We start from the raw sequence: 24,404 nt of genomic DNA on the forward strand, positions 1-24,404 counted from the left end.
TACTACAAAACGATCGGCCGCTCTTCTCTCTCACTCTCACGCGATCTCTCTTTTAACAGACGCACACACACACACACACACAAGCAGAAAACCAGAGTGCTATCATGAACACGGCGCATTCCAATCTTAAATCTCAGTGGGAGATACACACACAAGCAAAGTAAGGCATACACACACACACACGTACGTCTGCAAGTTGGAGACTCATGCACATGCACATGCTCACAAAAAAATCGCTCGCTCGCGCTCTCATGCTGAAACTCTCTCGACTCGGACTTCAGTTTGATTTCTGTAGCTGGACGAAGCAGTTGTTGAACTACAGCAACAGCAGCAGCAGGTTGCGCGTCGTGTTTACACACAAACACGAATACGAAACACTCACACACACAACAAACAATTCACATACACTGAATTCGCTCGCACACACACTGCTGTGTTAAACATTCGCAGTGCCAGCTCAGAGGCAAAACGACGGCGTCGCGCGATCGCAACAGAAACGACAACTACAAAAACAACAACGACAACGACAGCGGCCCCATTGGAGGAGCTCTGGAGATTGTCGCCGTCGTCGCAGTCACAGTCGCAGTCTCGCATTCGCAGTGTGCGCGTTTTCGTTAAGCGTCGCTCTCGTTTCGTTCGTACGTTCGTTTGGTTTGTTTCGTTTAGTTTCGATTTGGTGGATTTTGGAATCAGATTCGAATTCAGATTCAGATTTAAAGTGTGGCGTTGAATTACAACAAAGCACAAGTGGCTCGCATTATTTCCATTGTGTTTTTTACAAGTGCTCTCCCCTCAGAGTGTGTGTGTGTGTGAGTTTATATGTATATTTGGAAACCAAAAATTCTGCAGTGACTTCAACAAGTTGCTGCTGGTCAAAATAAATAGCCCCACAGAAAGTTGCGACCCAGCAACAACTCTAAAACAACTACAACTACAACGACAACTCTACAACTACAACTACGACAACTACAAATACACAAGCAAGCAAGCAAACGGCATTCTTTCGCGCAACAACAAAAAGCAGTTGCCAAAGAGAGCACACAGCACACAAATACGAATACAAGCACACATGCACAACAACATCATAAACGGCAGCGCTCTCCCTTGCTCTCGCTGTATGCGTGTGTGTGTGTGCATGTGCAGCGACCCACAGCAACAACAATTTTGATTAAATCGTATTTGTGCCGCGTTGCCCCTTCCCATTACCCCCTTCAAACTCCTTGTTCGCGCTCTCTTTGCGTCGCGCACCAACAAAAACAACATCGACAGAGCGCCCACACAATCGCCAAGTGAGAGCCGCTGGAATGTGGCCCGACGTCGCCGTCGTCGTAGACTGCGCAGTCGCAGCGCGTTGTTAGTGTTTGACGAAGAGGTCAGCGCAGCGCAGCAAAGCAAAGCAATAGCTTGTTGGCTGCCGACAACAACAAAACAAATACAATACAATTTAATTGATTGTCAGTGCAAAATTACAAATAAGTAAAAGAAACAAAAGAAAGTTTGTTAAAGATATTATTTGTGCTAGAAATACGTAAGCGTCGCTCGATTACTTTGGATTACGCGCTTAAGGCGCCGCTCCTGGGCTACAAAACTACAATAGCAGCAGCAGCAACAGCAAAAACTAAAACAACAACAATAATGCCGACAACTGCAGCGACCTTCGTTGGCAGTGCATAAGGTGAGTCCCCGAAAAGAAGAAAAGAGAACGTATAAAAGAGAAAATTGCCCAAAATGAGGGAGATTTGTGTTGTCGTTGTTGTTTGTGAGTTGGTGTGATCGTTGGGCATTTCTGTGGAATTTTAATTGCCTCCTCACTCGTAAAACACATCAACAACAAACAACAAGGCAATGCAAAATGTCTTATCTGAAGAGAACGAACTCAAGAAGCGGTCATAAAAGTCGCCAATGGCTCGCAAAACTTTTTAAAGTCCGCGCACTCATTGTGCAATTAATCACCTCGCAACACACAAAGCAGGCGTGGGGCGGGGTGTGCAAATAGCAGGTGTCGTAAATAGCAAACGTACGCGTGCGTGTGTGTGTGTGTGAGTACCGGGAATAATAGTAGGAGAGAGAGGCAACAACAAAAATGGCGACCACTGAAATCGAGCAGCTGATTTGCCACAACAATTAAATGGAAATGGGAGCTGGGAAGAAACAAGGCGACTAATTGAGCGTGCTTAAGCAGTAGGAGGGGGTGGAGGGGGTATCTGGTATACGCGTGGTGTAGTGTTGCACACACACACAAATGATAAACAAATGAGCAGAAACACACGTTAAACGCTAAAAACGATAAACGCTTAAACGATTGCCACCGCAGAGATGCGATATCGATATACAACATACAGTTGGTGTTGTATCGGTTTTATCTGCATGTTGTTATTGTTGTTTGTGCTCGTTGTTGCTACGTGCCATTGTCGTTGTTGTTTTTCTTGTTTAATATTTATTTTTGCGGTTGCTGCGACAAATTGACAGCCGCCCACTAAACGTGGTTCGAGCGGAGGGGGGCGGACGGTTGGCGGGCAACCAAGTCACACTTGACCTTAGCCAACAACAATACCAACAACAGCGACCGCAATTGGAAATATTAAAAACCAAAAAGACGAAATAAAAAATTCCTGCACGCCTTCAAATATGCTTGAAGCAATTAAAATGTACAGCGAATTAAAATGTTGAATGACAGCAGGAGAAGAGGCAGCAGCAAAAAGTAGATATGATCGCTCGAAAACTATTTGGCAGGCAGCGACGTTGACTGCGACGCCAGCAGCAAAATTTATGCCTACACCAAAGCAAGGTAAAGAAAACAAAATGAAATGTTTCGCACGCCTTTTATTTTAGCCATGCGTCGCACGTTGCGACGTTGACAGCGCGCGAAGTCAGCGCTGGCAGAGCGCTTGCTCTCATTATGGCTCTGCCTTGCCTAGCTGGATTGTAGTAGTTGTACTAGTTGAGTTAACTTCTTGCTTCACTTGTGCCAACTCCTTTGCTTGCATCTTCTTCGCAAACTCCTTTGCTCGCTTCTTCTTCGCCTGTCTCTTCAGCCGCCGTTTCTTTTTGCGCTGCACTCGCTTCATTTCGCGCTCTTCATACATTCCTGCAAGCGATGAATGCAAAGAGAGCACAGCACGTTTTATAATGGAGCACGAAATGGAAAGTGGACAAAGAAAACTTACGGTTCATAGATTTCAGCAGGTTCCGCTCTTCTATCAACCGAATTATAGTTTCTCGAGCTAACCTATCATATTCAGCTAACGCCATCATAAACTTATCGTCAGACTCAACAATTGGCGACTCTTGTGCTTTTTCTCCTTGATTTTCCATCTGTTTAAATTTAATAAATTAATTTAATACTGTGTCCGGGGGAAACTTCACCTGATTTTGTACTTTGCTGAGAGTTGCTGTAAGTCGAATGCGCTTCAGTGTTGTAAAACGAATGTGACATTTAGAGATGACTTCAATAGACTTCGATATCAACGATATTTGTGTTGGAGGTCAGGACATGTCCACTTGTGTGTCATGTGTCAAACCTCGCCTAGTATAGTTTGATTATTCGATTATGCTTCGTCTTCTTCTTCATTTTGCGCATGTGCAAAGACATTAAAATTGTTTGGCATAACTGGCACAACAACAACAACAACAATAATAATAACGAAACGTAGGGGAGAAACAACAAGCCATCAATTTGCCGCTTTTGTTTTGTTTGATTTTCTCCACTCATTTTCGATTTGTATTTGCCAACAAAACGCCAAGTTATTTATTTGACTGGGGATAACAACAACAACAACAGCAACGATGACAACGTTGACAACAACGACAACAGCTGGCGACTTCATAATCGGCATAATAATTTCAGAAATGTGCCGCGTCTCTGATGATGGTCAGTCAATCAAATCCATTAGCACAAAAAATGTTTGATTCGCATTCGCATTCGCATTCGAACTCGAATTTGAATTCGAATTCATGACAGCCACGCCCCAATTTGATGCACCTATTTAAGCTGTGTGACGCGCATCCGCTGTATCTGAAAGTATAACAACAACAAGAACAACAACAACAACTGTTGTTCCGAGTTAGCGTGTGAAAATGCCATCGCACTAAACTATTTCCCTCCCCATTGACGTCGTCGTCGTCGTCGTCGTCGTCAACGAATGCCAATTTGCCGTTTGTCGTAATTAAAAAACCCAGACACACGTAGAAGCGCGTCAAGAGTTCCAGCCAGCCAACTCATGAACTAAAAATTCCACGTCAAACGTCGCCATTCATTACCTCGAAGCCTCAGCTTCCAGCTTCAGATCGCGATCGAATCGAAGGTGCTTGGAGAGATGGCGAGATGGAGATCGAGTTGAACTGAGCTGAGCTGAGCTGTTGAGAACGGCGCAACACTTTCAATAGAACTCGAATCCAGTTTAAAAAGCCACTCGGAATCAAAGACAAAGCACCACTCTTAGAATACCTCCAGTTCTCTCTGTCTCTGTGTGAGTCTTGGGTGCTATTATGTGTGGCTTAGATACACTTACATAGCTCAGAAGCTGAGTTAATCGACTACATGTAATACTCTAAAATTGTTGCTAACAAGTTCTTACTGAATATTTGTGGATTAGTGTTGGTAAAAATCCTAGAAGTGATCTTGTTATTCAGTTATTATTTATTGCATTAATACCAAAAATTATTTAAATTTCCGGTATTCCATCTCTATAGATGATTAACTTTATTTCTTACAGAATATTTGTAGTTTAGAGATGTTATTGCAAAGAATTCCTGTTATCCATTTATTAATACTAAGCAATATTTTATGCGGACTTTTAAGTTTATGGAATTCTATCACCATGGATGACTAACATTAAAATTTTCAACATTTCTTTCACATCAATCACTGATCTTTGGATTCAACTTTTATGAGGGTCTAACTGATTCGGTGTGATCGTATCGTTAGCGAGTCTTTCCCCCTCTCTTGAAGTTTATGATATTTCTAATGTTTATTGGTCAAGCGCTGATCGAGCACTCGGCGTACTCGATTATTCGACCGCTGCTCGATCGATCGATCGATCGACTCGCGCTCGCGCTCGCACATTCCAATTGCAATTTGCAATTCCACTTCCAATTCCAATTTGAAATTTATCCACAGATATTTCTATTTTCCGATTCGTTAGGCGCGATTCGTTTTAAACGTTTTAAAGCATTTATCACAGCTTCACCGCGCTTGACCCTCCCTCCTCCCACCCTCAGCTTGATCTTTGCGAGCAACAAACATTGGCGACAAAATCGCAAAACTCGAACTCACACACACACACACACACACGCCCCGAATGAGCTCACTGCAATGGCATGCAGTTGACACAGCCCCAGAGTCGATTGGAACTGGGTGCCAGTCAGTAAGGTGAGGGGAGGGGAGTGGTGGCCTAAGGAACTGCTGTCGCTGCACAACGTGGCGTATGCGCAACATTTTGCTTTTTCTTTTCGTTTTCTGCTTAGACAGCACAATTTGGCCCGCTGGCGCTTGCGCCATTTAATTGGTTTCTCTGGTCTCCCGATACCGTTCCCTTATCCCTACCTCCCTCCCTCCCTCCCCTTCTTCTATCCTCGCTACGTATAAACAAATTATTTATTGCCATTTGTTAATTGCTGATTAGCGTGTCTCTCTCTTTCTCTCTCTCTCTCTGCACATTTAATTGCCCCTCGTCGCACCTCAGATTCAGCTTCAGCTTTAACCCCACTTTCCTCGCCTCCCTCCCCGCTCAGAGAGATTGCTTCCGTCTGCTGCACTCTTCGCCTGTTGACTTTTATAATTAGCGTTCGTTTCGCTCTTATTGCTTTTGTTATTGTTATTGTTATTGTTTTTTTTTGCCGCCGCCCGCTCTCATTAGTCAATGGAATGTGGATAATTAGCCATGATTGAAATTGTTAAATGCTTTACATTTGTTTGTTTGCATTTCAAATTAAAAAACACATTAAAAACAAAACAAAATGAAAATAACTACGCGTAGCGCTCGATCACCGGTTTTTATCTCCGCGCTCCTTTTCTCTCTATTCCCCTCTCTTTCGCTCTCGCTCTCCCGGTCTCTGTCTGACTCACTTGCGAGCCCCCAAGCTGATCGCCTACTGCCTTCCTTACTTTGTTGCCAATTTGCAATTATATAATGTTCAGTTGCGCGAGATCTGAGAACTGACCTCGCATCAGACAATACGTGTCGCATGTCACATAGATTTCTAATTCCCATATATATTTAGGTTAGAATTAGGGAAATATAAGAGTTGTTATCAAAGAACTTTTGAAGTATAGAATTCTGGACTGGTTCAAGTTGTGTTAAGTAATATCTTAATTTGATTACATCTGAATATCTTAAATACATGTTCAGATTAATTTGGCTGGAGTGTAGTAGGGGAAGTAATAATAATAAATAAATATTTTAAATTGTTGATATTGTAATGAAATATTATCTCCAGCAATTATGATTACCGAAAATATGATTGCGATCGGATCAACATTGTTATTTGGTTTTGTATAACAAAAAACGGTATATTTTGAATGAAGTATCTATATACTACATATACCTATATACTATATATACCCTTTGGTATTTCTTTTGTATACAAATTCGGTATATTTTTAGAAGTTTGATTGAAAACGGGAAGCGTATATCTCACAGTCTAATATAATACTATATTAATATACCATATAAAGCCTGAGGTATATTTTAGTATTTCTACCGTATATTAGTTTGGTATATTTTTAGAATATTGATTGAAAATGAAAAGCGTATATACAGTCGAATATAGTATATAGAATATACTAGTACCATATAAAGCCTGAGGTATATTTTAGTATTTCTTCGGTATATTATTTCTACGGTATATTTTAAATTGTTGATATTGTAATGAAATATTATCTCTAGCAATTATGATTACCGAAAATTTGATTGCGATCGGATCAACAATGTTATTTGAGTTAGAAATACTTTTGTATAACAAAAGACGGTATATTTTGGTATATTTTAGTATTTCTTCTGTATACAAATTCGGTATATTTTTAGAACTTTGATTGAAAATGGGAAACAGTCGAATATAGTACTATATCAATATACCATATAAAGCATGAGGTATATTTTAGTATTTCTACGGTATATTAGTTCGGTATATTTTTAGAATTTTGATTGAAAATGAAAAGCGTATATCTCACAGTCGAATATAGTATATAGTACCATATAAAGCCCGAGGTATATTTTAGTATATTAGTATACGGTACATTAGTTCGGTATATTTTTAGAATATTGTTTTATTATAAGTGCATGGCGGACATCTTAAGTCATTTTTTTCTTATTCAGCTTGGCCACTTGGCATTGTAATGCCCGACTAGAAATAAATTCCTATAGATTCCGCATTTAAATAAATATCTTCTGGAGTTACATTTGCTGGTTTCGTAAATCAATCCAGCTTTCTGTTTCTGTTTCTCTGCTGCTGCTGCTATTGCTGTTGCTTGGTCCGGTTTTATTTCTCTTTCAGCGTCTGTTTCTGTTTTGTTGCTGTTTCAGTTTGTGTATCATGAAAATCGGCTTAGATACAATTGGTGTATGGAGGGAGTCTGGAGTGTTGTGTGTGGATTGTGTGGACTCATATACATATTCTTGGTTTCTAATTTATGTCAAATGCGCGCTTTGATTGATGATCACTGCTCTGCCTCTGTTGTGGGGATTGAGACAGGTGAGCGGGGCGGGGCGCGACGTAGCGGGGGCTGATCATATTAATAAGTCAGGGCGGTTCCGCATGAATTGTGGTGGCCACAGTCACAGTCACAGAGTCAGAGCCAAGTTTTGGGCTACAGCATAGATAGAGCTGATAGCGAAACACTCTCGGAATCTCGACTTGCGCGAGACTCTCTCAACTTGACTCTGAATAAATTTATTGGACGTTGAAATTTATTAGACGGCTGTGGCTGCGGCTGCGGCGCGGCGCACAGAAATGCGCCAATATTGAAATTTATGCGGCCGCTCGGTAGAAAACCGACGCCAAGTTCCCAACTCCGACTTGAAAGCAGACTCAAACTCGCACCCAAAACTCGAAGTCGAAGTCCATTGAGAGAGGCAGCCATACACACACACAGATACACACACATACATATGTATATTGGAGGCAAGTCCATAAGTTGATTTGATTCGATTTGATTTTAATTTATGCATAAAATGCTTTTCTTTCATCACGAGGCAAGTTTCAGACTCCAAGAGTATGCGTTTGTCTATGTGTGTGTTTTTGTGTGTATGGAACTTTCTTTAACTGAATTTTAATAATTTTATGCGCAACGCACGCACGCACAGCCGCCTAATCAAGTTTGTCGCCTAAGTCTTTCGTTATTGATTGGTGAAATTGTTGCCAGCCCCAAAAATAAAAAGACCCCCGAAAACTAACTTTACTAAATAGCCAAAATACAAGAGACCATCTAATCAATTTCCCCTCTTCAACTGCACGAAATAATCCCTTGCTTTTGCCGATTCCTCACTTTTTATAAAGTGAATTCCTTGCTATAGAAAATCATGTTCCAAAATTACAATTTGTTAAAGATTGAGATTTCTAATTGATGCAATTTTGTTTGGCATGACGAAATCGGTTTGGTTAGAAAATATCTGTATAAAATAATTGTCTAATGAGATAGAAAATAATTTATGCGGGATTGAAAAGGATACTTTTATAATTCTATTGCGTTAAATTCAAAGTACAAATTGAAGCAATTGTAATTGGTTCAAATTGAATACATGTTTAAGTTTATTTGACTCGGTTTAAGATAGTATAAGTATTATAAACTGAAAAGGAAAACAATTTTGGGACATGTTTTCATTTTCTTTTTCAGTTTCACAATTTTATTATTTAATATAAGATAATTATTTTGCAACATTGATTTCGCATTAAAAATAATTATCTTTTACTACAATAAAAATGTAAAATATATTTTTCTTTTTGTAAGTAAAAAACTATTTTGCTAAGGTTGTCGTTACTGATCCTTACAATATTTTATTAGTTTTTTCTGTTTATTTTTTATTTATTGTACTATAAATTATGCTACAACTTTTCTTGTCTTCTCCGACAACAGCAACATATTTCGAACGCGCGCGCTGGATACGGAAAATGATGCAGCATGCGAGCATTTTGCACCGTCAGCGCGCCCCTGGAAGTATGCGCGTCCTCAGCCGAGCAACTGTCACCCGGCTCCCGATTCCTGGCACTGAGGTGAGTAACGCAATATAGAAATGTATATATAGAGATATATTTCAAACACTCTTTCACTCTTCTGTAGACTTCTGGGCCAACAGCAGCCGAAAACTCTGTACTTCCTAGTCGATGCAAAGAGTCGAGTCCGAGAGGTTTACACGCAGACATGTCTGCACTTTGCCACGCAGGGCATGCAAGACACCGAGCTCTTTGGTCTGGCCGTGCTCATAGGTAAGTCTTGACTTTGACTCAAATTCACATGTCGATATATGGGTTTGTGGTACGCCCCGAAAACAGAACGGATCTGGTCAGCTCGACTGTTCGACAGTTCGGACAGATGGGCAGCTGGCTGAAATGAAATGGGATGTTGGATGGAAGATGGGTTGGGATGGTGTTTGCTTGGTCGTGCCTTGCGATAAGGCATGAAAAATACAACTAATAAACATAAACCAGTCTTTTTAAAGGCTGCTCATCATCATCAGCAACAACAGCAGCCGCTGCAGCAGCAACTCACTTCTCCTCCTTCTTTTTCGTACCGCAAAACTTTGTGTTTTTTTTTCTTTCCTGCTGCTGCTATGCCAAAACACATAAAAGTGCAACGAAAGAGTGAACAGAGCAGGTTGAAGTTGTGATACCCTAGAGAAGGTTGCTCTTGGAAATTGAAGCTACAAATTGGCAGGGAATGAAGTAGACATAGTCAAACACACTTCTTTTTTAAACCTTGTAAAAATGAGGAACTCAAATTTGATTTCGAAGTAAACTAGTTTGTAGATTAGTTAAGAACTGTATTCATTAATTTCTGATACTTAGCTAAGGGCATTTCCTGCATAACCTATATACCCAGTGCAAGCACAGTTCCATAGGGCATGCGAAAAACAACAACGGCAGCCAGGAACGCGTCGTCGACGGCGAACAAACAATTTCAGGCAACGGGCAACAGACACAAGACACAAGACGCGTGTTCAGTAATTCAGGTAGCCGTCGCGCGTTGCATTAACACAAACGAATCGACGAAGACGACGACGACCACGATGGCGATGGCGATGTGGCCCCAACGGAGCCAACACACAAGCAACAGAAGAGGCAGCAACAGCAGGAGGCAAAGGAGGAAACAGGAGGCAACATCCCGAGTTGTGTGGAAGAGGCTCCAGCAGCGAAAACGGCTTTGGCTCTTGGCTCTTGGCTGCATGCGTCCTCCATAAACACACACAGACTAAGAAGAAGAGAGAAAGATAGAGAGAGAGAGGGGGAGAGAGAGAGAATGTGGTCAGCTCTAGAGAATTGTGTATACTCTCCACTGGAAATGCAACTGCACGATGTTGGAGAGGAATGCGACTTTGGCAATGAATATCTATTAGCTTAAGACAGTTGACAGCTTGGCCAAGGAATGTGTGTGACAGACTGCGTGACCAGCTGCAAGTGCCGAAAAGTGAGTGTAGGGTATAGGGAAGCAGCAGCAGCAGCAGTAGAAGAACTTGAGGCAAAAGCTGAGGAAGCGAAGAGCACAGAACGTAAATTTCGAATCTGGTCGCCAGGCAGCTTGGCAGCAATTTCGAAGCAGTGCAAAAGAGCGAGAGAGCGATAGAGAGAGAGAAGACTATGGAGGGAGAGAGAGAGAGAGGGGGAATCAGAGGGGAAGTTGGGCCAAGAAGAAGTTGCCACAACATCTTGAACGCAAGAAAGAATTTGGTATGCAGTTGGGGCATGCCAACGTCCTCGTCTCGATTCGTCGCAACTCTCTGCCCCCCCTCCTCCCTTCTACCTCTTCTACTAGCAGATGAGGCTGTTGTTGATGCTGTGATTCTGGCTTTTTCAGACTGAGGATTCTTCAGTCGCGCAGCTATGAAATTGGCAGTTTGCATTTTGTGTTGCTCGCAAGGATTTTTGCCAATGTCAGTCGCTGTAAAAGTCTCTCTATGTGTGTGTGTATGTGTGTGTGTGTGTGCGTGCTTGACTGGCATGCGGCTAAAGTTGCTGCCTCGTCCATTGCCATTGCCATTGCCAACGTCGTCGTCGTCGTCGTTGAATACTTTCGAGCATTTCACGCCGCGCTTTTCTTTCACTGCAGCCAAAATTGCCTTTAGTGGCAGTTGCTGTTGTTGTTGTTTTATAGATAGCAATGCCAGTTTAGACTGCATTGCAGCAACTGCAACACGCGCAACTTGCAGCCAGCTACAAAAAAAAGTTCAAACACCGCAACGTGCAAGTTCGTCGCTTCAGTCTTTCGTTTTTCTACGTTGCTTTTTTTTCGGCGGATGCTGTCTTAGTCGCTGTCCTTTTTGGAAATGTGTCCCCTCTCTCCTTCGTTCCCTCTCTCTCTTGATGTCTGCCTTTTGTGTCGCAAATGAATTTCAATTTTATGGCCACGCAACGTCAATAAATTTCATCTTTATGCAAATTTTTGCATTGCACTTCGCATCTCTCCTCTGCTGGCAGCTGCTTGGCAATTTGGCAACATTGTCACAGCAGCCAACTGGACGCAGTCTCCACACAATGGGCGTCGCCTGCTTCCTGCCTGTCCCCCTCCCTCTCTCTTTTTCTCTCTTCACTTTTTGGCTGCCCCCACTTGAGGTCTAACTTCAGCTTCTTCTTCTACTGCTGCTGCTGCTGCTGCTGTTTGGTGTTATTTTTAGCTGTCGCATTGCTTGGATTCCATTGCCGCATTCCTTTTGCCTTGCCCGCTCTGGGCTGTTGCTGTTGTAATCTGTAGACCAGCATTTTCTTTTCCATTTAATGTTAATGGCTCATAATCATTATTATATGGCGTTGACTTGTTCATCTTCGTCTTCGGGCTCTCGCTCAGCATCCCTGCTGCCTGCCTGCCTGCTGCTTGCCACGCCTTCTTTTGCCCCTGCACCTCCCGCTCTCTGTTGTCCGGCCTTGCCTTGCCTTGCCGTTGCTGCCACAAAGCGAGCAAGGCAGCGAGCGAGCGACTGCTGCGTGCATCTGATAACATCGGAAATTAAAATTCTTTTGGTTTTATGTTCTCTTCTCCCTCTCCATCTCTCTTTCTTTCTACCTCCCTCCCTTCCTCCCTCTTGTTCCACACACAACTTGTTGTGTTTTTTGGGTTATTTTGTTGCTGCTCGATTATTATGGCTCTGACTTCAACTCGGACTTCAACTCGATTCTGTGGCGTGCCTACTCAAAAAACAACAAAAAAAAGAACCTTTGAAAAATAAATCTGAAGAATGCCTGGGCAGCCGTCTCTTTGCAGCTGTCTACAGTGCACACTAGGCCTCACCTGGCCCACGTCTTGTTCTTGCCACATTCCATTGACTATCTCCTTCTCACTCTCCCCCTTTCTCTCGCTATCGCTCTCGCTCTGTCCTTGTCTCACTTGATGAGCCTCTCGAGCTGAGCTGTTGTTGCCTGCTGCCGGAATCCCGAACGCATTCGAGGCTGTAATTTGTGTTGCATGTGTTTCAAATTGAAGATTTATTTGCCCCTCACTCCTCTACTCCCCTACCCCCTCCCCTTCTTTCCCTTCTGTCGTTGTGTGCGTGTTAATTGTAAGCGCTGTGGAATGCGTTGGAAAATATGTTAATTATTAGGCTTTTTGCCGCTGGCCACAAAATGCCCAACGCACTACTGTTGCACGTTCGGGTTGCACGTTGCTGGTTGCTGGTTGCGTGTTGCCAAAGGATGGCTCACACCTGCTGCAGGGACAGGGACAGAAATAGGAACAGCAGCTCCTCACGTTCTTTGCCGAGTGAAATTTGAATGAGCTCGAGCGTTTTTTGTTTTTGGGTTCGGTTTAAAGGTTTTTTTTTCTGCTGGTTTTTGTTTTGGGTTCGGGTTCAGGCCACAAAAAAGAAATCGCTGTCTTGGTATTTTCAGCTGCCACAGCCACAGCTCGCTCTCAATCTCCTCCATCTCTCTTTCACTCATTTCCACCTCGACTATGGCCAGCCAATTGCTATCCCTCTCTCTATCTCTCTTTGGTTTGCTGCGTTTCTACCTGTTTTGCTGTTGAACTGAACTGCGTTTTCGGCCTCTTTGGTATGCACTGCCTTTGCTGTCTTTGACTTTGACTTTAGCTGCGAGTTGGAGTTGAAGTCTCCGTTTGAATCCAACTCAATTCCCTGCTCCACGCAGCTGCCTCTTTGCCATCGTCGTCGTCGTCATTGATAGGCACTTATTCGGACGCTGATGATTATTATGATATTGTTGCTGCTGCTGCTGCTGTTCGTTGTTGTTGTTGTTGTTCACACACACATTTCCATTTCATCTTTTTTTTTTTTTTGCTGCTGTTGCTGCGGCTGCTGCTCATAATTATTATTTTTCATCTTCTTGTGCTGCTGCTGCTTCATTTCGTATGCAGGAATTCCAATTTTTCGTTTCGATGATGAAGTGTGTGTTGATTTTGTTTTTCAAGCATGCAACCGACATTCAACAACAACAACATCTTGTGGGCCCATTCGGTTACTCGAGCACGCGGCATGCCCTTGGGCTAAGACTGAACTCAACTCGACTCGCATCGCATCGCATTGAGTCGAAGCTGAGATCGAGTTGGGGACTGAGCGACCACGTCTGACATAGGGACTGTGACTGGGACGACAACAGGCTGACAACCTGACATGAACGTGTCGTCATCGGCCCTGTTTGACGTCAATGGGCCGCTTGTTTGCTGCCTGACAAACTGACAGCGCGGATCGGCCTGGCCAGGGTTTCAGCTCAAACTTCTTGCTTTTTTTGGGGTCGTTGAGGGGCAACCGAGTGGGCAAGAGAGCAGGAAGTAAAGAGCAAGAGGGAGTTCAGTTCAGTTCAGTTCAAGCAGGAATAGTCGAAAGTTCATTTAAAAAATTTTGACAAGTGCGACCTTGAAGCATGTCCGACAGACAGAGCTCTAACGAAAAAGTCCTGAGCTAGCGCTAGAGGGGAGTATTAACTTCTAGTTAATATAATAGGTTAGGTTAGGTTGGACCGGCCGCCCCTGCTAGGGGCGAACCATAGACCAGTAGAGGTCCTTAGCTGTACCAGTAAATGCAAATGAGTGAATGACAGTTTTTCATTGATCAATCAATAAGTTAGGAATTTTTTACTCTTAATAATTGTATCTTTCCTCAACCCAATATTCAAATTTCCTTCTCTTTCTTTTCTCCTTTTGCAGATGGCGAGTACATGTTTGCAGATCCCGAGAGCAAGCTCTCCAAATACGGCCCGAAGAGCTGGCGATCCTCGCACACACACGTAAGTAGAGACTTAAACTAGTCGCTATTTCAATAATTCATTTATTTAATCTACAGGGCCTGGATGCCAATGGACGACCTCTCCTGGAGCTACACTTTCGCGTGCAGTTCTACATCGAGAGTCCGTTCATGCTGAAAGATGAGACGTCGAGACACAACTATTACCTGCAGCTGCGCCATAATGTGCTGCAGCGCGAGTTGCCACGCGATCATGGTGATCAGGCGATGTTCCTGCTCGCTGGTCTCGCGTTGCAAGCGGATCTGGGTGATGCGCCCAGTGCAGGAGCCACCACAACGACGACGACACCATCGACAACATCAACAGCAGCAGCATCCACAACAGGAACCACAAACAATCAACCAAAGGAGAAGTCAAACGAGGAGGAGGAGGAAGAGGCGATCAGAGAGGGAGCGGGAGCACTTGCCGCGGGACGTAGTCGAGCCACGGCAATGACGACGACGCTGCCAAAGATCAGAAAGCGTCTGAGCAGCTACAATGAGCGCATGCTGCGCCTGTCCACGTACGTGACGTCCACAAGTCAAGCGGCTGCGAAGCGGGAACACAATGCTTCCTCATCGAACGCCAATGTCGTCCCCGTTGCCGCGGCGAGCTCCTCGGACTACTTTCGTCTGGATGATTACCTGCCCCCAGTGTTGCAGACGGCGTGGGCAAAAACCGCTTTGCGTGCCTGCCACCGGGAGCATCAAGGATTAGCTTCAGCGGAGGCGGAACTGCTGTACATTCAGCAGGCGTGCAATCTTCACGAGACAATCAATGCGCACACGTTCCGTATGCGGCTGGCGAAGAGCGAGGCGGGTGTGGGCAGCGCCTGGTTTGTCATCTATGCGAAAGGTATCAAGATCCTTGGAGGGGCAGCCACCGAACCAGCCACATTCCTTTGGCCCAACATTACGAAGCTATCGTTTGAGCGTAAGAAGTTCGAGATACGCTCGGGAGAAAGTCGCATAACGCTCTACGCAGCTTCGGATGAAAAGAACAAGCTGCTGCTGACGCTGTGCAAGGACACCCATCAGTGGAGCATGAAGCTAGCGGCGCGTTTGAAGGAAGTGAGCAAGCGCGAGGAAGAGGAGGCGGAGTCCCATTGTCTGCACGCCAGCTACGCCTGCTCCCGTAGTCTGCTGCTGCCGTATAAGAGCAAGAATGAGCAGCGCATATCGGTCATCTCGAGCACCAGTTCCAACACCACGTCGGGCATTGTCAGCGATCGCGTGCACTCTGAGGATGAGCTGGAGATCATGATCAATACGCCGCCAGCGCCACTCGCAGCGCCCTCAACGGAGAGTCTGGCGTTGGCCCATCTGCTGGACAGGCCCAGTGTGAGCAGGCAAACCTCTTCGGTGGGGCAGATGTCGCTGAAGGATCTGGAAGAGCAACTGGCCGCCCTGAGCGTGGTCAATGTTCGTCCGAGCGAAACTCTAGCCAGCTGCAGTGCGCCATCTTCATCCACGACTACCGCAGGGAATGCTTTGATTAGCAACTCGGGCAGCCAGCGCACGAATGGCAGCAACACCATCAGCGTTGTCAGCAATGCCAACGACTCTTCCACGGCCACAGACTCGCCCAGTTCGCAGCACAACATTGGATCGCAGTGCTCGTCGACGTGCAGCACTGTGGTGGTCACAACTCCGGCACCCGCTGTCGTTCATTCCACGTCGTCCAGCCTGGAGCTGGGCTTCAGTCACACAGCACAAAACTCCGCGCTCAGCGAGTCCAATCCCGATGACTTTCTGCCTTCCTCGGTACGTGATGAGACGGAGAGCGTGTCTGGCGTCTCCGGTGTCTATACGCTAGCTCACGGCATGGCGCCGCCCACGGAAACTTCGGGTGTTTATACCATGCATAGCAGCGAGCTAACCGGACAGTCCTCTGAGCTGGCCGAGTCCGAAAAGAGTTCACACTACGGAATTTTTCAGCCCGCCAAGGGCGAGGTCAGCCATACGCATAGCGACTCGGTGGACGGCAATGCTTCATCGGTGAAAAAGTGCAACGAGTTCCGGCTGCGCTCCGATTCGAACATCAGCACAAGCAGTTCGTTTCGCGGCGATGGCAGCGATCCCACAGACAACAAGCATACGCTGCTCTCCGCCGAGGAGCTGACCAATTTGATAGTCGGACGCGGCACTTATCCCAGTCGGAAGACCGTTTCAAGTACCCTACACTCGGACTGCGACTATGTCACACTGCCCCTGGAGGTCGGAGGAGCATCGGTAGAGGAACTGCAACCCGAACTGCCGCCAGCACCGCCGCCATACAGTGCCCGACACGAAAAGACCGGACTGTGCGGTCCGCCAGTTGTGCCACCACCTCCTGTGCCACCCATGCCCAAGCCGGTGAGTGTGGCGTCCAAACCGGAACCACCAGCGCTGCCAGCACCACCTCCAGTAGTCCCAGTGGCAGCTCCGCCACCACCGCCGCCTACTTCGTTGCGTCGTCGCGATCCTCCGCCGTATCCTACGTCCCTGAAACCGCGTCCCACCTCGCTCATCTCGATGGCATCCTCTGCAGCGCCAGCGCCCAGTGCCGCCGGCTCGTTGAGTTCGCTAAAGTCCGAGGAGGTAACCGCACGTTTTATTACGACCCGACCACAGATCAACATCCTCAAGGCGCACACCAGTCTGCTGCCGGATGGTGCCAAGCCCAGCTATGCAGCGCCAACGCATTATTCCTCCGCTGCCTCCTCCAGCGGATCGGTGTGCAGTCACCAGTTGTCGCAGCAGTCGCTACACAACTCCAACTATGCTGGCGGATCGCAGGCATCGCTGCATCATCACCATCATGCACATGGACACGGTGGCCATCATGCTCATCACCATCGTCACTCGGGTTCGGCGGCCATTGGCATACCGATAGTTCCTTATGGGTTGCATCACAAGAGCACCGCCTCGTTGCATCATCAGCCGCAGCCACCGCCGCAGCAAGCTTGTGTGCTGCTGCCCGTGATCAAGCCACGTCAATTTCTGCCGCCGCCACCGCCCAGTTTGCCCCGACAGCCGCCACCACCGCCGCCGCCCTCGCATCCCCATCTCGCGGGTCTCTACAGCAGTCAGTTGGCGCGCAATCAACTGGAGCTGTACCAGCAGCAGATGTACAGTGATGTCGACTACGTCATCTACCCCATACAGGACCCGGCCGTCAGCCAGCAGGAATACCTAGACGCTAAGCAGAGCTCGCTGCTTGCCGCCATGGCGCAGGCTCAGGCCCAAGCTCAAGCCCATTCCCAGGTGCAGTCGCCAGGACAGGCGCCGCATCCATATCTAGCCTATTCCGCTGGCTGGGATACGTGCAAAGGACACGCCATCTATCGAAGCACACCCTACCTGCCCCTGGCACTGTCCACGCACTCGCGTTACGCCTCCACGCAGAACCTATCCGACACTTATGTGCAACTACCGGGAGCGGGTTACTCGCCGCTTTACTCCCCCTCGATGGCCAGTTTGTGCAGTTCGTACGAACCACCGCCACCGCCTCCATTGCATCCGGCAGCTCTAGCGGCGGCCGCAGCGGCAAACGCTTCCAGCCTCTTTGCGCGATCACGATCAGACGATAACATTCTGAACTCGCTCGACTCGTTGCCTATGCCAAAAGTGAAGCGTTTGCCGCCGCCACCGCCGCCGCCGTACGTCAATCGACTGAAGAAGCCGCCGATGCCAGCGCCCAGCGAGCAACCGCCGCCAAGTAAGTTCGATAAGGACTTTCCTTAAAAGGATACCCATTCATTTTTCTCCTTCTCTTGCAGTTCCCTCGAAGCCAGTTTCCCATGCCACGCTGAGCATGCTGCCGCCCAGGAAACCGCTCACTTTGAATCCCCACAATGCCAACAGTCCGCTGATCAAAACCTCCAGCGGCGCCCAGTGGGCCGGAGAGCGTCCCAAGCCCGATCTAGGCCTAGGCTTAAATCGTGGCAATAGCAACAGCATTCTAGCACAGCTGCAGGCCTCTGTGGCAGCCAGCCAGGCTGCGGCAGCCCAGGCGGCGAATCCTCTGGACATTGCACTGTTGCGCGAGAAGAGCAAGCATCTGGATCTGCCGCTCATCTCGGCGCTGTGCAACGATCGCTCGCTGCTGAAGCAGACCAAGGTCAAGGTCTCCAGCCAAGCGGCAGCTGGAGGAGCAGTCAACACCACAACAGGCAGTCCAAATACCAGCAATGCTAGCAATGGCAGCTCTTCGTCTAGTGCAACGGGAACAGGAACAACGGGCACGCTGAACAAGGCCGCTCGGAATGGTGGCCGGACAACGGCAATCAGTCATCGCCATCCGCAGGACAAGCTGCCGCCGTTGCCCGTGCAGCTGGCCGAGGCTAACAACTATGTGTTGGATCCGGCAGTGGTGATGAAGCATCACCACAAGAGCTACAACTCCCAGATGCATTCGATGCATCCTCATCCGAATTCGCAGTCACAATCACAAACACAGTCGCAGTCACAATCGCAATCGCAGTCCTAAGCGCATGTGGCAAGAAAGAGTAAGCCCGCTTGAAACTCCCTCTAACAAAGTTCCAGTGTTGTGAAATGTGGTGGTGTTGTGCCATTAATTGTGTGTGTCGATAGAGAATTTGCATAACGAAACGATTAACGATAACAAGTCGATCACAGGGTGTTTCACGGCAGGCGCGCTTCCAATTTCTAGACAAAGAATGAAAGAGAGAGTGAGTAACAAGAATTTTTGAATAAAAGACAAGACAATAAAAGGAAAGGACAACGACAACGACAACCTCAAATATGCATTCAAATATAGCAACAGAGAAAACCCAGTCTAGTCACTAAAGGAATGGGGATGCAGAAGAGAGTGATGGAGAGAGAAATGACAGAGCGAAACCGTATAAAAGACAAATGAGAATGATTGTGAGAATGGGAAGCAACAATACTCAAGTATAAAATACAAAACAACTTAAATTAACTAACTAAAACAAACACTAGACTTAATAGCAAACCAGTGAGAGTGGTCTCCTTGGCTTTACCACTTAGCTAGGCCAGTTGCGATTACTACTTAAAAAAAACAAAACAAAACAAAAAAACGATATCGAAAACTAACTATTTCCGCCCAAAACAACTGTGATTGATTTTTAATTTTTTTTTTACAACTAAAACTTATATATTTTACAACTAACGAATAGTCAGCAACAACAAGACAAAATGAACAACAATGCAAATTTTTTTTAGCATGTAGACACTCGCATTAAGAGAGCGCCCACATTCCGCATTTATGAAACGCACGCACACACCCATACACACACACACACATACAATGCAAGGCGCTAAGAGAGCCGAGTTCACTCTCGCTCTCTTTGCGCTTTGCTGAACGATCGCTGCAGTTTGGAACTTGTTTGGATCAATCTGCAGTTGTCCATGGAACTAAATGAATCTTAAAAAGAGAGAGAGAGAGAGAGAGTGCGCGCCCTCGTAATGCCATTATTAATATCGTATATATATGTATATGTATATGTAATTGCCTAGGCCTTGCCCCACCGTTTGTTTAATTATTTTCCATTCCATATTGTATTTGTATCGATATTGGAATTTACTATAATAACGAGTGAGCGTTGACGCTTCTGTTTTTATTATTATGATTTCGATTTGGATTTATATGATTATGTTTACCGATTACCAATTACCCCACATCAATTCACGATTATTATTTTTTACCCCTTGAATTTCATTTTTAAGTTGATGATTTTGATGCATATTATGTTTATATATTAACCCCCTTCTGCTCTGTGTGCTTCTGTTTGTATATGTGTGTCCATTGTTTAAGTATGCGCTTGTGTCATTGTGGTTGTGTGTTTCACAAAAGCTTGCGTAGGTTTTTCCAAGTTAAAAGCCTATAGCTAAGCAACAAGTGTCACACTCCAAAAATACATGCGCATTCTGTATCACCCGCATACACACACACACGCACAAACACAGGCACGCGTAGCTATATGATATCAAAATCGGCCATATAGTATAGAGCTATAGCAAAACGCATATCCATATAGATTATATGACTACTATACGTATATGTACTATATACTATATACTATACTATATAAAATTGAGTAAAAATCATGATTAATAAGTGTTGTGTTATCATTATTATTATTAGTAGTAGTAGTATTATTATTATCGTTCTTATTACAAAACTGAGATGTATACTAATTGCACAGAAGAATCTCAAAGGAGGAATGCTGCTGAAAGTGCACGCTGTGCACTCGAATATAACAATTGAAGTGTAGTGGTGTATCACATATTTTGAAACATGAATTGTTAACAAACAAATCAACAAATGAACTAGCTTCGGATTAACATCTAACTGGTTCTGGCACTTTGGCTATGATTGGTTTACAAGCTAAAATGGCCACAAATACATTTAGTCGGTGGTCAGAATGTCCTCGTCATCAACTTCGGGGCGACGCACCCAGCGCTTGGTGATGGTCAACGCGATGCCAGTGACCAGGAAGATGCTGCCAAATACAATGCAGGCGATGCCAAAGTAAACACCATAGTCGGCAAGGTTGATGGCCAGCTATGAGGAAGCGAAGAATGCGAATTAGTAACTCATTATTCTGAAGAATATTTTTATCTCTGCTTACCCTGGCTGTGGAGGCCAGCTCGGAGCTCAGCTCGGCATACTGATCGAACCAAAACATGGGCATCAACACTTTTGGCACGCCACGATAAATGCTGCAAAAAGCAAACCAATGAGATCAGAGTTTAAACAAAAGCTAATTTCGTCACTTACTCGTAGTCATCATCCGGCTCAATCATCATGTTGATCTGAATCCTGCCGTGCACTTGCAATGGCACACCTATTGTGGGCTCCACGGCCATGACGAACTCGTGCTTCTCCTTGTCGGGTTTCAAGCCGTTCACGGCATTCAAATAGGATTCGTCAGCGAGATAAAAGTGAGGGAAGGAAGAGTAAATAGGCGCCTTATCGCGACACGCCTTGCACTCGACCACGCCCGTCTTGGGGCACTCTTCGAGTCGCGGATCGCAGAAGCACTGCTGATTAGGATAATTCTCTCCCGAGTCCAGCGTCTCCTCGGTGCCCACCCAACGTGTGGCGGTCAGACCATGCACCTGCAACGTACCCTCCGGCCGCAGATTCATAAAACGACACGCATCCGTGGCAAAGATGGTAATCTCGCCCTCCGTATCGAGTCGCGGTGGAAACAGATCTCCCGTGGTTCCGTTGACAATGCCGCAGGGTGCCGGATAGAAACCAGTCTCGTTCTTTTCGTTCCAATGCGTCAAGCGACCCACGTTCGAGATGTCATCGGTTCCTGTGTGAATAGTGAAGAGTCCGTCGTACTCCAACGAACCATTGCGATCTGCCAGCCAGCCGAAGCGTGTGTAGGGAATATCAATCTTCGAGGTGTTGAACAGATTTAGGAAATCCGTCAGATCATCCTGATAGCCATCGAAAATCCATTCGTGCAACGGTTTCGTCGTATACAAAGTTCCGCCCTCGTGATTCATCATAAAGTTGATGATTTTCTTCACGAACTTTGGCATGTGACGCATCTCATCCGCCACAGTTGCTGTGATGGCATGAGCAGCGGTAATCATATCCGTCAGTTTTCCGTTGGAACGCTCCTCATCAAAGAACCAGGTGCGACGCTCATAGTACGAGACGGTGGCATTGTCATAGAACGTGTAGTTTTCCTTCTTGTGTTTCTCGAGGAACACATAAGGACCCACTTCATCGAAGTGCGGTTTGATATCAGGATTGCGTATATCCTCTGGATTGGTCCAGTTGAACATGTAGAACTTCAGGTAAATGGGAATTGGAGCCTCTAGCCAGCTGTCGTAGGTGTCGGTGCCGGGTTCCAGCTTCAAGCCCTGCAAAATATACACGTGTATTTGTGATGGAAAAGGTAATTGGGAATTTCACTACTTACATTTTCCACTAGCTTGTCAGCCAAATCGGGCCACAGCACGACAAGGAGAATGCCCAATAGGGTGAACACTGATCCAATGCCAAAGACCCAGCTCTTGCGCTGCGTTTCGCCACAACACTTGCAACACATGATGAAATGGACGCTCTAGAGGATATGTTGCATCTGGAAATAGTAGGAAAATTGTAGCGAAATGGTTATACAATGTTAGTGCAGTCGTAAATCTAATCTAGCCAAAGATTATCGCGGAATTTTAATACACCTATTTTGGACACCAATTTTATTTGGGACAATCCAACTAAAAACAATTGCCCCCTTGGCAGCTGGCTGCTTATCTGGCAATACAACGCACTTAAAGTTGGCGATTAGAATCGAATTTAAATAGCATTTATCATATCTGCAGATGGACACATCCGTCGTGCACTCGTCGGTGCTGCGATTAGCACCGCAACTTGCGTACAAGCTTAAGTACTTACTAACTAGTTAATGGCTGTTGTTGCTGCTGTTCCTATTGCTGCTTAGTGGCACTTATTTGGCTGCTCTTGCGCGTGCTGCGAGCTACAGTGAACGCTGCCAAATCCAAGCAGCTACTGTGGCGACGATAGCTATAGCTTGCCTATTTGAATGAGGCAATCTATGGAAAGGCTAATCAGCAAACTCTAAGCCAGCTAATCTGAAGTGCATATACTTAACGGCTGCAAGTGATTGTGGATACAGGCTAAGGCTACAGATTGTTCAGTATGCTGGCTACACTTGTCATTCATAGGATAAGACTAAAGTACGCTTTAATATACGAACTTTCAACCCACTTTGCAATAAGTTATAGTGAGTATTTTGGAGATGTGTAAAACTACGCTGTGTTCAAATTGCAGGCTTCTATGTTTCATACTTTAGGGTATAAAGTGATAGTTAAGCCAGGAAGTCAATTGACTGACATAGCCATATCTATAAGATAAGCATAGAAAGTGTTTATACATACATATGTACATGTATTAGCTAATTCTTCAAAAATGGGAATTTTTGACAGCATTATTTTCTTATAATTATTATAAGTAATACAAATGTTGTGTTTAAATTTCAGCCTTCTATCTAGTTTAGGCATTGATTGTACAGTTAATTATATTCCAGTCCAGGCGACCTGCCTGAAATGGGTGTGTTGTGAACTCGAAGTAAGGCTTCTAGGTCAACTTCTACCGGCCCAGGGGGTACGGGTAAACCAAGGAAGCGACTTTATTATTTATAGCCGTGATAAGATTAGCACGGCAGGAGGCATTCACTGATTACAGCGGTTCGTATATCACGAACGTATACAGTATAAATAGACATTTAGCGATAAACGATAATGGCTAATCCTAATCTATCATAATAGTATTGTAGTACCTAAAGTCCGTATCATTCTTAAATGCAACAATTAGCAACAAGTTCTTTGTTCTTCTGCTGCCTCTGATAATTATTGATCATGATTCAGGCTGAGAACTATGTCCGTTTCAGATAGCAATGCACCCTGTGATAGCGTTCCACCCTGTTTCAATGGGACTGCACTTGAAGTCAAGCTTAGCGTGAATCATGTGAGACAACAAAGTCCGCTGTGTTTATTGCACATCACCGAGGCATGCTAAATGCCATTAATTACTCACCTCTTTGTTAACTGCGCATACAGACTGAGCGTCTGGCTATCTTTGTCGCACTGCTTATTACTAGTACTAATGTACTGTTATTATTGCACTTAATCACAGTCTGCTTCTGTTGTGTTTGATTCGCGCTGTTATCTCGGCAAAGAAAGCAGACACAGCTGTTCTACAAGGCACTTTAGTTACTCCTAAATGAACGCTGGAGGCAGCAGCTGTAACTCTTTTGACAGCGTAGCTCAAACAAATTATTTTTGTAGAATATTGTTTTCAATGAAGCTTTTTTTAAAGCTGTTTTATTTGGTACCCTGTGCTATGATGTGACCGTAAGTGGATTTTCTAAAATATACCAAGCTACATAAAGCCCCTGGTATGTTTGCATATTTTTAACGTAATCTCATTTGTTATTGGTGCGTATTTGAAAAAGTACATGCTGCGCTGTATTGTACCTATTGCCTCAGTATGCGAGAGTCTTCTCACAGTAATTTTTG

At 45.3% G+C, this 24,404-nt stretch overlaps 3 protein-coding genes across 4 annotated transcripts; 1 reads left to right on the forward strand and 2 right to left on the reverse strand.

Annotated features, from left to right (window-relative positions):
* Positions 1 to 299: 299 nt before the first annotated feature.
* LOC132792359 (protein expanded) lies at positions 300 to 19,292 on the forward strand. Its single transcript, XM_060801737.1, has 6 exons — positions 300 to 1,675; positions 9,074 to 9,210; positions 9,278 to 9,423; positions 14,306 to 14,385; positions 14,442 to 18,081; positions 18,143 to 19,292. The coding sequence occupies exons 2-6, from the start codon at positions 9,119 to 9,121 to the stop codon at positions 18,850 to 18,852; spliced, it is 4,668 nt and encodes a 1,555-aa protein (XP_060657720.1). The 5' UTR covers positions 300 to 1,675; positions 9,074 to 9,118; the 3' UTR covers positions 18,853 to 19,292.
* LOC132798279 (uncharacterized) lies at positions 2,824 to 3,456 on the reverse strand. The gene is made up of 3 exons (XM_060810074.1): positions 3,379 to 3,456; positions 3,168 to 3,315; positions 2,824 to 3,088 (listed from the first exon to the last, which is right to left on the reverse strand). The coding sequence occupies exons 2-3, from the start codon at positions 3,313 to 3,315 to the stop codon at positions 2,898 to 2,900; spliced, it is 339 nt and encodes a 112-aa protein (XP_060666057.1). The 5' UTR covers positions 3,379 to 3,456; the 3' UTR covers positions 2,824 to 2,897.
* A 1,179-nt stretch (positions 19,293 to 20,471) lies between the features above and the next one.
* On the reverse strand, positions 20,472 to 24,225 carry LOC132792962 (protein croquemort). Of its 2 annotated transcripts, none has more exons than XM_060802544.1 (5): positions 23,923 to 24,225; positions 22,289 to 22,450; positions 21,127 to 22,229; positions 20,978 to 21,068; positions 20,472 to 20,910 (listed from the first exon to the last, which is right to left on the reverse strand). In XM_060802544.1, exons 2-5 carry the CDS (start codon positions 22,415 to 22,417, stop codon positions 20,755 to 20,757), a joined length of 1,479 nt encoding a protein of 492 aa, XP_060658527.1. In that variant the 5' UTR covers positions 22,418 to 22,450; positions 23,923 to 24,225; the 3' UTR covers positions 20,472 to 20,754. The 2 variants fall into 2 exon arrangements, with proteins under 2 accessions (XP_060658527.1, XP_060658607.1); XM_060802624.1 differs by lacking the exon at positions 23,923 to 24,225 and adding an exon at positions 22,762 to 22,855.
* Between the last annotated feature and the right edge of the window lie 179 nt (positions 24,226 to 24,404).

Source organism: Drosophila nasuta, chromosome 2L, assembly GCF_023558535.2.
Source record: "Drosophila nasuta strain 15112-1781.00 chromosome 2L, ASM2355853v1, whole genome shotgun sequence".
Classification (NCBI taxonomy): Eukaryota; Metazoa; Arthropoda; class Insecta; order Diptera; family Drosophilidae; genus Drosophila; species Drosophila nasuta.